General features: G+C 41.0%; 1 protein-coding gene across 2 annotated transcripts in view; it reads left to right on the top strand.

Moving 5' to 3' along the window:
• The window catches only part of CPAP (centrosome assembly and centriole elongation protein), a 39,887-nt gene that overhangs the window by 9,799 nt on the left and 16,051 nt on the right, over positions 1-14,037 (top strand). For both annotated transcript variants that reach the window (XM_075562871.1, XM_075562872.1), the window contains exons 6-9: positions 197-1,802; positions 7,216-7,348; positions 12,812-12,977; positions 13,790-14,032. In XM_075562871.1, coding sequence (XP_075418986.1) covers positions 197-1,802; positions 7,216-7,348; positions 12,812-12,977; positions 13,790-14,032 — 2,148 coding nt within the window. The remainder of the gene's footprint in view (positions 1-196; positions 1,803-7,215; positions 7,349-12,811; positions 12,978-13,789; positions 14,033-14,037) is intronic.

The following is a 14,037-nucleotide window of genomic DNA, read 5'->3' as shown; positions in this document are numbered from 1 at the left end:
ACATATTAACATTGTTGTATTGGCAAATGTTTTGTTATATGTGTATATTACCACCATTAAGAAAATGTTATAGAACACAATAAACCCGATAGACTATTATCAGAAGAAAAAAACAAAATAAAAATTTGATATTACTCAAATATATCGGTAATATTTTTAAAATGTAAGCATTAATTCAAGTATTATTTTATTTTAGGAAGCAGAAGGATCATTGTTAATCAAAGCAAAACCCAAACAACCATTCTTAAAAAGAGGAGAAGGCTTAGCTAGATTTACCAGTGCTAAATCGAGACTTCAGAAAGAGAGAGAAAATAAGCTAATCACTAACCAGAGTCCTTCCGAGGACCAGCCTCAACTTAAAGTAGAAAGGCAACAATTCCAACGGAAGACGGCGCTTATGAATAAAGAGGTATCTTCAGATAACCCTACTGTCATAAAGACTGGTAAAGCTCGAACCAAGAGTGGTTCTGCCATACTCTCTCAAAAGCCAAAACTGCCTAAGAGTAGCAGTAGAAAAAGTCTCTCTCCATTGGGATTGAAAACAGAGACAGGGAAGAGAAGTGAGGGGCAATTTCGAGACCAGATAAAAGCAGAAAAAAAAGCTGAATCTAATAATAAAGAAAATAGACCCGGGTGTACAAAACCTTGCAGCTCTGGTTGTGAAGTCCGGAATAAGACACCAGGTACAGAAAGGCTTCCTGTTTCAACAGGGCTGGCGGATGGCAAGGCTTCTAAGAGCCGGGGGGGAGAGACTGGGAGCAAGCTAGCATCTTCTTTGGATGTTTCCCTTCAGAAAAAGATAGACAATTGGGAACGAGAAAAAGAAAAAGAAAATTTTGAATTAGATGAATTTTTGTTTTTAGAACAAGCTGCTGATGAAATGTCATTTTCTAGTAATTCCTCATTTGTACTGAAAATCTTAGAAAGAGATCAAGAGATTTGCAAAGGTCACCGGATGTCTTCCACTCCCGTCAAAGCTGTGCAGCAGGAAAAGACAAACACAGTGGATCCTATCAGTCAGTGTGACCAAAATGAGAACCTTGACCATTTTGAATGTGAAAATAAAAGAGAGTATGAAGGCACACCCAAACAGTTTGACTCCGTGTCATCACCCACCGGGCTGCAGGAGCAATCTTGTAAAGTCAGCAGGAAAGCGTTTCTAACGGACGCGTCTAAAACTCAAGCTAGGTGGAATGCAAGCCATGATGAAGGTGTGGGGGACAGTGACAGTGGCACTGACTCTGAGGAACAACTTGATGTTACTGTAAGACCATCAACCGAAGATCCAGAACGGTGTTTCAGCAGCAAAGATCATCCAGAAGTCTGTGATGAAAAAGGGCCTTTTAGGGATACTGGGACTCAAGAAGATAAAAGGGATATTGAACTAGATTTGTCTGATAAAGATTATAGTAGTGATGAGTCTACTATTATAGAAAGCATAAAAAATAAAGTTGCTGAATCTTCAGGAAAAACCTCACCCGTAAGTATGAGTAGAATTGATTTTGATGATGAAAGAACTTGGACTGACCTTGAAGACAATTCATGTAATGAAGCCGTTTATGTGACTCCTCGGGCAAGCTACCCTGATAAGAGTGAAACCTGTGTACTGGACAAAACAATAAAAAGGAAAATCGCGCCAGTGAAAAAGGGAGAAGACGTAAGCAAATCTAGCAGGAGCATCAGCCCTCCTCCTCCATCAGATCTTGTGATGAAATTCTTCCCATCTCTGAAACCGAGAGCCAAGTCAGATTCACATAAGGGAAATGAACCCAAGTTAAATATAAAGCAAGACCAACAACCTGGTGAGTCAGAGCATGATAAAATAGATGAGCATGCTATAAATGTAACATTTTATTGTTGTCAAACAAAACGCTGAAAACCTTAAGTTTTCTAGTTGCTCAGTAGAAGCATCAAATTAGTTGGTGATATTTGGAAAATTTGATGTTATTTTCTGGATCTAAATAATGTTAATAGTCACTTGTCTAAGAGATTTATAAGAATTGTGCTTTCAAACTTGAATCTGTGGCTTTATATTTCCAGTTAATAGCTTTATTATAACATGATGTAACATTTAACTTTATTTTCCAACCATGGACTACCTCATATAAGTGTGTTACCTCTATAAAGTTTGTGTCACTATGGGGTAAACATGAATGCTTTTTAAAGAGTATTATTTTTTTAAAAATTGTATTGTGTTACTGCCTTCTACATTAACTTGTCGAGCATGACAATGAGGGGAATATAGTAAAAACTAAATTTCCTTCTCCAGACCATAGCGCCCAAGCCCTAGTCTTGAGGTGCCAATATTACTGTGTTATTTGTGTATCTTAAAACTATTTCATGCATGTAAAAACATACATGCGAGTGTGTGTATAATCTTTCCTATTTTGCACAAATGAGAGCGGCTCTTATTTTTTTAAATTGTTTTATTAGGGGCTCATACAACGCATCACAATCCATACATACATCAATTATGTAAAGCATATTTGTATATTCATAGTCCTCATCATTTTCAAAACATTTGCTTACCACCTAAGCCCCTGGCATCAGCTCATTCTTCCCCTCCCTCCTTGCTCCCCCCTCCCTCATGAACCCTTGATAATTTATAAATTATTATTTTGTCATATTTTGCCCTGTCTGACGTCTCCCTTCACCCACTTCTCTGTTGTCCGTCCCCCCAGGGAGGAGATCACATGTAGATCCTTGTAATAGTTCCCCTTTTCCAGTCCACCCTCCCTCCACCCTCCCAGTATCGCCACTCACACTACTGGTTCTGAAGGGATCATCCGCCCTGGATTCCCTGTATCCAGTTCCTATCTGTACCAGTGTGCATCCTCTGGTCTAGCCATATTTGTAAGGTAGAATTGGGATCATGATAGTGGGGTAGGAGGAAGCATTTAGGAACTAGAGGAAAGTTGTATGTTTCATCATTGCTACATTGTACCCTGACTGGCTCATCTTCTCCCCGAGACCCTTCTGTAAGGGGATATCCAGTGGCCTACAAATGGGCTTTGGGTCTCCACTCTGCACTCCCCCACTCATTCACTGTGATATAATTTTTTGTGCTGATGCCCGATCCTGTTCCCTTCGACACCTCGTGATCGCACAGGCTGGTGTGCTTCTTCCATGTGGGCTTTGTTGCTTCTGAGCTAGATGGCTGCTTGTTCACCTTCAAGCCTTTCACACCCCAGACGCTGTTATCTTTTGATAGCCAAGCACCATCAGCTTTCTTCGCCACATTTGGTTATGCACCCATTTGTCTTCAGCGATCGTATCAGGGAAGTGAGCACACAATGATAGGAATTTTTGTTCTTTGATGCTTGATAACTGATCCTTTTGGCACCTTGCGCTCACACATGCTGGTGTGCTTCTGAGCTAGATGGCCACTTGTTTACCTTCAGACCTTTATGACCCTAGACGCTATATCTTTTGATAGCCGGGCACCATCAGCTTTCTTTACCACATTTGTTTATTCACCCGCTTTGTCTTCAGCGGTTGTGTCGGAAAGGTGAGCATAATAGTATGTCAATTTAATAGAAGAAAGTATTCTTGCATTGAGGGAGTACTTGATTGGAGGCCCAATATCCTTCTGCTACCTTAATACTAAACCTATAAATAATATGCACATAGATGTATTTCCCCATCCTCATATATAATTACATTTGCATATGCACATGCCTTTATTTAGACCTCTATAAATGCCCTTTGTCTCCTAACTCTTTCCTCTATTTCCTTTGACTTTCCTCCTGTCCCACTATCATGCTCAGTCTTCATTTGGGTTCCAGTAATTCCTCTTTGTTACATTACCCTTGATCACACCCTACCAGGCCTCCTACACCCTCCTCACCACCAATTTAGATCACTGGTTGTTCGCTTATCCCTGGGTTTGTTAACATTTCCTTTCCCCCCACCTCCCCTTCTCCCATGGCCCCCCAGTACTGTCAGTCCCGTTGTTTTCTCCTCCAGATTGTTCATCAAGCCTATTTTATTTAGACAGACCTGCAGAGATAATAACATGCACAAAAACAAGACAGAGCAAAACCAATCAACAATGTACAACAAAACAACAACAAACCAATGACCAAAAAAACCCAAAACAAGAAAGAAAAACTTGTAGTTAGTTCAAGGACTGTTTGTTGGCCTTTAGGAGTGTTTTCCAGTCCATTATGTTGGGGCACCATGCCCTGGCCCCAAAGTCCACCTTCAGCATTCCCCGGGGAGAGAGCCGGTTCTTTTATACTGTTCAGCACCTTGCTTATGAAGATTATTCTAATGTACACACATCTGCATCATGCTTCTTAATGACTGTATCGTACTCAGTTGATGTGATTGCCTTTTTTGTTTGCTTAGATTGAAAAGTTTCCCTCCATCGTATTGTTTTAGGAGGGTAAGTAAAAAAGTGTTGCTACTGAGTCTAGTACATACATGCATGATCAGCCATGTCGCTGAGGTCACTTTTCTTAAGACTTCTTCATAACAAGCCTCTATGATTGCCTGTGTCCTTGGAGAAATTCTGCTAAGATGACCTGTGTGGTCGCCCTTTGCTCACTCACTGGAATTGCCATTCTGAGTTGACCTCTCTGCCTTAATTTCATCTTAGAAGTCCTGCTTAAAAAGCCTTTTTGTTTCACCTAAAAACTGTTTTCTGTTGGGCAGCATTCTGTAAACTTGTTGCAAGGCTTCAATGATTTGGGAAAATAACCACTTGAATTTAAAATTTGATAATAACCCTGACCTCAAAATCATGTTTCTCCATGGTATAAAAAGTATCCTTTTCTTTGGAAGTACTCTACTAAGTCTTTTAAAGAAATCATCCACTGATGATGGAGACATGTTTCCACACGTTTTGTTGGAATAAAGCTGTGCAGTATGAACGGGAACTCTAACAGCAGGACTGTGCTTTACCCTTGGATTATAACTTGCTTCCTACTTTTTGACCTTCCTCATATTTGAAAAGTTCTTTATTTTGAAAATGGTTGCAAAGCAGCATTTTATGAATATAGCACACTTTTACTCAATAATTTACTTAATGGTAGACACTGTTTTTTACTATTAGAAATTAAAAAAAAACTTCAATACATACTTTGTCCAAAAATATTTGTGTTTTTAAATTATTCATTCTTAACCACAGTTTTAGAAGCAGAGTAATTAGGCCAAAGGGGACATCAGAATATTTTAGTCTTATGATATGTGTACAAAAAATGATCCCCCCAAAAGAAAAAAAAATGATTAGGGCAAAGACTGTACAGATGTGCTTTATACAATTGATGTATGTATATGTATGAACTGTGAAAAGAATTGTATCAGCCCCAATAAATTGTTAAAAAAAAAAAAAAAAGGTTGTAGTTTGCCCAAAAAAAAAATGATCCCCCCATTTATGAAGGTCTAGACAAAGACATGTACATGCAAACATATATGAGGATGGGGAAATAGATCTAAGTGTCTACATTTATAGGTTTAATATTAAGGTGGCGGAAGGACCTTGGGCCTCTACTCAAGCACGCCCTCAATGCCCGAATACTTTCTTTTATTAAATTGGCACTCTTTGATGCTCACTCTCCCGACACAACTGCTGAAGCCAAAGCGGGTGAACAAGTAAATGTGGTGAAGAAAGCTGATGGTGCCCGGCTATCAAAAGAGATAATGACTGGGGTCTTAAAGGCTTGAAGATAAACAAGCGGCCATCTAGCTCAGAAGCAACAAAGCCCACATGGAAGAACACACCAGCCTGTGTGATCGAGTGGTCCCGAAGGGATCAGTTATCAGGCATCAAAGAACAAAAAATCATATCATTGGCTGCACACCTCCATGATAGGATCGCTGAAGACAAATGGGTGCATAAGCAAATGTGGTGAAGAAAGCTGATGGTGCCCGGCTATCAAAAGAGATAGTGTCTGGGATCCTAAAGGCTTGAAGGTGAACAAGCGGCCATCTAGCTCGGAAGCAAAAAAGCCCACATGGAAGAAGCACACCAGCCAGAGTGATCACGAGGTGCCAAAGGGACCAGGTATAAGGCATCATGCAAAAAAAAAAAAAGATATATATATATGTATATATGTGTGTATATATATATATATACCACATTGAATGAAGGGGGAAGTGCAGAGTGGAGACCCAAGGCCCAAGTGTCGGCCACTGGAGATCCCCTCATAGAGGGGCTTAGGAGAGGAGATGGGTCAGTCAGGGTGCGAGGTAGTACCGATGAAGAACACAGCTTTCCCCCATATCCTGGATGCTTCCTCCCCCCAACTACCATGATCTGAATTCTACCTTGCAGGGCTGGATAGGGAAGAGGCTGTACACTGGTACATCTGAGGGCTGGAGACACAGGGAATCTAGGGTGGATGATACCTTCAGGACCAGGGGTGTGAGGGGTGATACTGGGAGAGTGTAGGGTGAGTGGGTTGGAAAGGGGGAACTGATTACAAGGATCCACATGAGACCTCCTCCCTGGGAGATGGACGGCAGAGAAGGGGAGAGAGGGAGACTCCGGATAGGGCAAGATATGACAAAATAACAATCTGTGGATTATCAAGGGCTCATGAGAGAGGGGGGAGCGGGGAGGGACGGGGAAAAAAAAAGAGGACCTGATGCAAAGGGCTTAAGTGGAGAGCAAATGCTTTGAGAGCGATTAGGGCAAAGAATGTACGGATGTGCTTTATACAATTGATGTATATATATGTATGGATTGTGATAAGAGTTGTATGAGCCCCTAATAAAATGTTTAAAAAAAATGATCCCCCAGTGGGGAGTACTAATAGATAAACACTTTAATGAAAGTATTGAATTTGTGGCCATTTTACTTTTTAAATAGCAAATTTGACGAGGAGAAATCTTAATGTGCACTTTGATTAGTTGTTGTGGGTGAACATTGTTTTTTATGTTGATTAGTCTGTTGTGAATTATTTCATATTCCTAGATAATTACATATACTGGACTTTTTGAAAGATTGAGTTGAATGAGTTCTTTTTATATATAATATTCACTGGTAAATTTAATATTTTTTTGCTATGACTTAAATTCTTTCTTAAATTTAGACTGTCTTTCTCTGGAAGTTAGGCCAATTAAACTTTTTTTTTTGTTTGCACCATTTGAAGCATGGTTTTCTAATCCATTTTAATAGCACAAATGTTTACCAAATTCTTAGGTCTAAGTATTACTGTTTGCTGCTAGTAGGTCTTCTGTGAAGCTCAATATTTACGGTCTTTGTTATAGGTGACAGTGCTCGATCCCAGGTTTTGAGAGAGAAAGTTAATGAATTGGAAAAAGAAATAGAAAAATTCAAATATGAGAATACATCGTTAGCCAAGCTTCGTATTGAAAGAGAAAGTGCTTTGGAAAAACTCAGGTAAGTTCACAGCTACGTAAAAAATCCCTGCCTTCGGGTTAGTTGTGACTAAGAGTGTAGAGGGTAGAGTAGACCTGCCCGTTTTCCAAGACTTCTAAGACTAGCGAGCAGAGCGCCTCATCTTCCCTGGAGCAGTGGATTTGAACCTCCAGTTTGCGGTTAGCAGCCCAGCCTCCTGTGCTCCCAGGACTTTATTTGCTGCTATAAGTCAGGACAAAATATACAGCAACTCAGTCAATAATATTTGAAATATTTCTCACTAATTTAAGAAATATGAATGAAAAAGAAGTAAAATTTATCCCACTTAAGTTGCTTTTTTTCCCTTCTTTTTAAATAAAATGACCCGGTGTGGTCAAAGATGTATTAAAAGGGGAATTCTCTTAGTGGTATGGCTGTAGATTATAACTTCAAGAGTAAGATGGAACTCCCAATTCAAGTCATGGAGGGTTTACATTTACATTTACATTTCAGACATCAACTATGCATTTAATTGTTTTCAACTCTCTTGGCACCCTTCACCCGAGGATTTGAGCCCACCCCTCCTTCCTCTTGTCTCTTCTCCCTCCTACGGGCCTCCATTCTGCCTTTGGATACCTGTTGGCCTCGTTGCTTGCTCTTTCCCTCCTTGCTCTCCCGTCCTTGTAGTTGTGTTACTGCCCTCAAGTCGGTCCAACTTGTAGAGGTCCCATGTGCAGCCGCAGGAAACGCATCCTCACAATTCTTACGTTGAGACCATTGTCACCCCCACTGCCAATCCATCTTGGTGAGGGGCTTCCTCTTTTTCACTGCCCTCGACTGTACCAAGCATGATGTCGACTGGTCTTTCCTGGCAACATGTCCAAAGTGTGTGAGATGAAGTCGTGCTGTTCTTGCATCTAAGGAACATTCTGACTGTACGTCTTCCAACACAGATCTGTCTGTTCTTCTGGGGGGTCCATGGTGCTGTCAGCACTCTTTGCCAGCACCGTCAGGCTAACACATCGATTCTTCTTTGGTCTTCCTTTTTCAGTGTCCAACTGCCACACGCGTGTGAGGCCCTTGAAAATACCCTAACCCTTGGCCACCTCCAGAGTTCGTTCCATTTGGTACGCAAGTCTTCGTCTTGGTTTTTATCCTTAAGTAGTGGCCTCAGACAATATTTCACCTTTTGGGATTGACTAACTTCACTCAGCATACTGTTCTCGTGGTGCATGCGTGGCAGGAGGTGCTTCGTGGTTTCATCTTTTAAAAAAATCATTTTATTGGGGGCTCGTCCAACTTGTCACAATCCATGCATACATCCATGTGTCAAGCACATCTGTACATACGTTGCCATCATTGTTTTCAAAGCATTTTCTACTTGAGCTCTTGGTATCAGCTCATTTTCCCCCTCCCTCCTGCTCCCTCCCTCATGAGCCCTTGATAATTTATAAATTATGATTTTGTCATGTCTTGCCCTGTCCGATGTCTCCCTTCACCTCCTCATCCGTTGTCCACCCTCCTGGGAGGGGGTTATAGGTAAGTCATTGTGATCATTTCCCTTTTGTTCCCCACCTTCCCCTTCCCTCTTGGTATGACTGCTCTCAATATTTGTTCCCAAGTAGTTTATCGGTCCCGTATTCCCTGTGTTTCCAGCACTTATCTGTACACATGTACATGCTCTGGTCTAGCCAGATATGTAAGGTAGAAATGGGGTTATGATAGTGGTGGGGAGGAAGCATTAAAGAACCAGAGGAAAGCTGCATGTTTCATCGGTGTTACACTGCACCTTGACTGGCCTGCCTTCTCCCCATGACCCTTCTGTAAGGAGGCGTCCAATTGCTTACAGATTGGTTTTGGGTCTCCACTCTGCACTCCCCCCCTCATTCACATCATGATTTTTTGTTCTGGGTCTTGGATGTCTTATACCTTATCCCATCGACACCTCTTGATCACACAGGCTGGTGTGCTTCTTCCATGTGGGCTTTGTTGCTTCTGAGCTAGATGGCCACTTGTTTACCTTCAAACCTTTAAGACCCCAGATGCTATATCTTTTGATAGCCGGGCACCATCAGCTTTCTTCACATTTGCTTATGCACCCACTTTGTCTTCAGCAATCGTATCAGGAAGGTGAGCATCTCAGAGTGCAGAGTCATTAAACCAAAGTGTTTTTGTGTTAAGGGAGTACTTGAGTAGAAGCCCTATGTCCATCTGCTTTCTTAAAACTAAACCTATAAATACATGTACATAGATCTCTTTTCCCATCGTCATATATAAATACATTTACATATGTACATGCCTGTATTTAGATCTCTATACATGCCCTTTACCTCCTAGTTCTTTCCTCTATTTGCTTTAATTTTTCTCTTGTCCCACTATCATGTTCACCCTTCATATGGGTTTCATTAATTCCTCTCGGTTACATTGCCCTTTTTTTTTTTCTCCTTTCTTTTACTCATTGTTGTTAGCTCCTCCCCAGCCATGGTCCTGGGTAATTATTATTATTATTTTAAATCATTTTATTAAGGGCTCATACAACTCTTTATCATTTAAAAAATCACTTTATTAGGGGTTCATACAACTCTTATCACAATCCATATATCAATTGTGTAAAGCACATTTGTACATTCATTGCCCTCATCATTCTCAAAATATTTGCTCTCCACTTAAGCCCCTGGCATCAGCTCCTCATTTTTCCCCTACCTCCCTGCTCCCCCCTCCCTCATGAACTCTTGATAATTTATTATTTTGTCATATCTTGCACTGTCTGATGTCTCCCTTCACCCACTTTTCTGTTGTCCGTCCCCCAGGGAGGAGGTCACATGTAGATCCTTGTAATCAGTTCCCCCTTTCCAACCCACCCTCCCTCCACCCTCCTGTATTGCCATGCTCACCACTGGGCCTGAAGGGATCACCCGCCCTGGATTCCGTGTTTCCATTTCCTTTCTGTACCAGTGTACATCCTCTGGTTTAGGCAGATTTTGGTAAGGTAGAATTGGGATCATGATAGTGGGTGGGGAGGAAGCATTTAGGAACTAGAGGAAAATTGTATGTTTCTACATTGCTACACTGCACCCTGACTGGCTCGTCTCCTCCCCACAACCCTTTCATAAGGGGATGTCCATTGTCCTACAGATGGGCTTTGCCTGATACCTGATTTCTTCAACACCTCGTGATTGCACAGACTGGTGTGCTTCCATGTGGGCTTTGTTGCTTCTGAGCTAGTGGACGCTTGTTTACCTTCAAGCCTTTCAGACCCGACGCTATATCTTCTGATAGCCGGGCACCATTAGCTTTCTTCACCATATTTGCTTATTCACCCGATTTTTCTTTAGTGATTGTGTTGGGAAGGTGAGCATCATGAAATGCCAGTTTAGTAGAACAAAGTATTCTTTCATTGAGGGAGTACTTGAGTGGAGGCCCAGTGTCCACTTGCTACCTTAATACTGAACCTATACATATATGCACATAGATCTATTTCCCCATCATCATATATATTTACATATGTACATTCCTTTATTTAAATAAGTATATTTACATATGTACATGCCTCTATAAATGCCCTTTCCCTCCTAGCTCTTTCCGCTTTCCTTTGACTTTCCTCTTGTCCCACTATCATGCTCAGTCTTCATTTGGGTTACAGTAATTCATCTCAGTTACATTACCCTGATCATGCCCTACCAGGCCTCCTACAACCTCCTCACCACCAATTTGGATCACTTGTTGTTCCCTTGTCCCTGGGTTTGTTAACATTACCTTTCCGCCCACCTCCCCTCTCCCATGTCCCCCCAGAATTGTTTCCTGTTGTTTTCTCCTACAGATTGTTCATCTAGCCTATCTTATTTAGACAGACCTGCAGAGATAATAACATGCACAAAAACAAGACAGAACAAAACCAAGCAACAAAATAAAACAACAGCAGCAGCTCGTTGAATTCTTACAATCCATCCATCCATCATTATGTCAAGCACATTTGTACCTTTGTTGCCATCATCATTCTAAAGACATTTGCCTTCTACTTGAGCCCCTAATATCAACTTCTCATTTTCCCCCTTCCCTCCCCACTCCCTTTGCCCCGTGAACCCTTGATAATTTATAAATTATATTATCCCTCTTTTTTTAAAGTGATGCATGGTATTCTGTTTTGTGTATGCACTAGCTTCATTATTCTACTGCTGGGTACTTGGGCTGTCCCAACTTCTATCTGTTCTTCAGTGTTGTGAGGAACATGGGTTAATGCTTGTCTCATGACTCCAATTTTGGATATAGTTCCAGCAGAGGTATTGCTGGATCATATGGGGTTTGTAGTCCCCGTATTTTGCGGTAGCAGTGTATCACTTTCCACGCTGGTTGTACATACATAAGACCTACCAGCAATGTATGAGAGTCCCAATCTCCCTGCACCTTCGCCAGCATTTTAAAAAAATTGGTCTGTTTTGTTTGTATAAGGTGGTAGCTCATGGTTTTGATTTGCATTTCCTGGATGGGTAATGATAGTATTTTTCCCTAATGATTTTATTGGGTAGCAAAGAACTTATGAAGCTATTTATTTAGCTCCTACCTACTTCGCTTATTTAGAATGGTCAAATATTTTGTTGCAGTAATACTATTACCTTTGATGATAAATTGTTGCCCCAAATCTCGTTGGGAATTGTTATATAGGCACTTGCTGTGTCTCTTTCTTTTTTTAAAAATAAGGATAAATTTATGTGACATCCAAATTTAGTACATATACAACATTGTACAATTGCCACCACCTGTTTAGTCTCAGAACTTTATTATTAGCCCTCTATTCTTTAAATATTCACTCTCCATTCCTCTCTCTCCTCATCTGCTGGCAGTCACAAGTCTGTATTCAATCTCCTTGGATTTTCTTATTCTGAATAGTTCATAGATTAGCAGTCACATAATGTGTGACCTTTTGTATCTGGCGTCTTTGAGTTGGAATAATATTTTCAAGGTTTATCCAATTTGTAGCATGTATTGGTATTTCATTCCTTTTTTATCTTATTTATCTTAAAAAATCATTTTATTGGGGGTCTCGCACAGTTCTTATCACAATCCATCCATCCATCCATCCATCGATTTCGTGAAGCACATTTGTACACATTTCCATCATCGTTTTCAAAACATTTTCTTTCTACTTGAGCCCTTGGCATCAGCTAATTTCCTCTTCTTCCCCACCCTCTTTCCCTCAATAACCCTTAATACTCTGTAAATTATTTTTTTCATGTTATCGTGGTTGTTTTTATATTGTCAGAATCATGGGGGCAAGTGGGCCTTTTTCACTGTCATTTCTCCATTACCTAACACAGTGCTGCATTGATAGTAGGAGCTCAGTACATCTGAGTGTGTGAATTGGTAGCTACTTTAGTCATCAATAGTGAAAGTAGACCCATCAACCTTGGGAGCGTCTTGAAGTCAGGCTGCGCACGGTTTTCATTTGAGACCACTTTTGGATGATTATTGAAATGGTTACCCAAGGGGATAACATGGTTATTTTAGGAGAGAAATTGCTGACTTTGAACAACAGAAAGTAAAAGAATTGGCTCGAATAGAAGAGTTTAAAAAGGAGGAAACGAGGAAGCTCCAGAAGGAACGCAAAGTGTTTGAGAAGTATGCTACAGCTGCAAGATCTCTGCCAGATAAAAAGGAGCGGGAAGAAATGCAGGTAAGCCAACTATTTACTTACCCGGGCTTCTTAGCAGTTTCTCATGGTGACACTCTACTTTGATTTTCTAAACTTTTTCTTGTGTGAAGTAGGTGGGGGCTTACAGAGCAGATCAGTTTGCCATTCAGCAATACACCTATCTTTTCATTTCATTACTTTGCCAGGGGCCACTGCATAGTCGTCCCCCCTCCTCCCCGAAAAAGGGTGGTAGGCCAAATACATTTGGAAACATATGATTTAAAGCAACTTATTTAAAACCTGTTGTTTCTTGTGCATTTGAAACAATCAGTTTTTAGAACAGCTAGTTTGGAATACAGAATTATTTCTTTTTCTTGATACCTCAACACTTCCTTCAATTAGTCGTCACTTCCTGTTAATTGTCATTGTATGTCTCCCATTCATCCTTTTCCTTTTCTCCACATCTTCGTGAAGATCATTACTAGCTCACGGCAGTATTATTGCATCGGGCTCCACAGCGATGTCTGTCTGCTGGAGTTAGTTGTGTGGTGTGGTGTGGTGTGCTGTGGTGTGCTGTGCTGTGGGGTGGTGTGGTGTGCTGTGGTGTGCTGTGGTGTGGTGTGGTGTGGTATGGTGTGGTGTGACGTGAGGCTCTAAAGTGATTCCTTCCCTCTCTCTCCTGGAACATTTGATGTTCCTGAGATGTCACTGACTGGGCCTTCTTTGTATGATCAGTGACATTTCCTTTAGCCTATGTTATAGAATCTGCTGGGGCTGACTATTCTGTTTCATTGATGTAGTTGTATTTGGGTATGACATGGTTTTAATTTTTGTCCTTTCCCCGCCCTCTGGAGGCTTTAAAACAGCAGATAGCAGATTTACAGGAAGATCTGAAAAGAAAAGAAGCAAAATGGTCAAGCACACATAGTCGCCTTAGGAGCCAGATAGAAATGCTAGTCAAAGAGAACACGGACCTTCGAGAGGAAATAAAAGTGATGGAAAGATTTCGGCTAGACGCGTGGAAAAGGGCAGAAGCTATTGAAAGCAACCTAAAGGCAGACCCGTGCACGGCTCCTGTGAGAAAAGATGAGTCTGTGGTAAG

The sequence above is a fragment of the Tenrec ecaudatus genome, chromosome 11 (genome assembly GCF_050624435.1).
Source record: "Tenrec ecaudatus isolate mTenEca1 chromosome 11, mTenEca1.hap1, whole genome shotgun sequence".
NCBI lineage: Eukaryota > Metazoa > Chordata > Mammalia > Afrosoricida > Tenrecidae > Tenrec > Tenrec ecaudatus.
The sequence above is the reverse complement of the archived record's forward strand: the minus strand, read 5'-3'. Positions and strand labels throughout refer to the sequence as shown.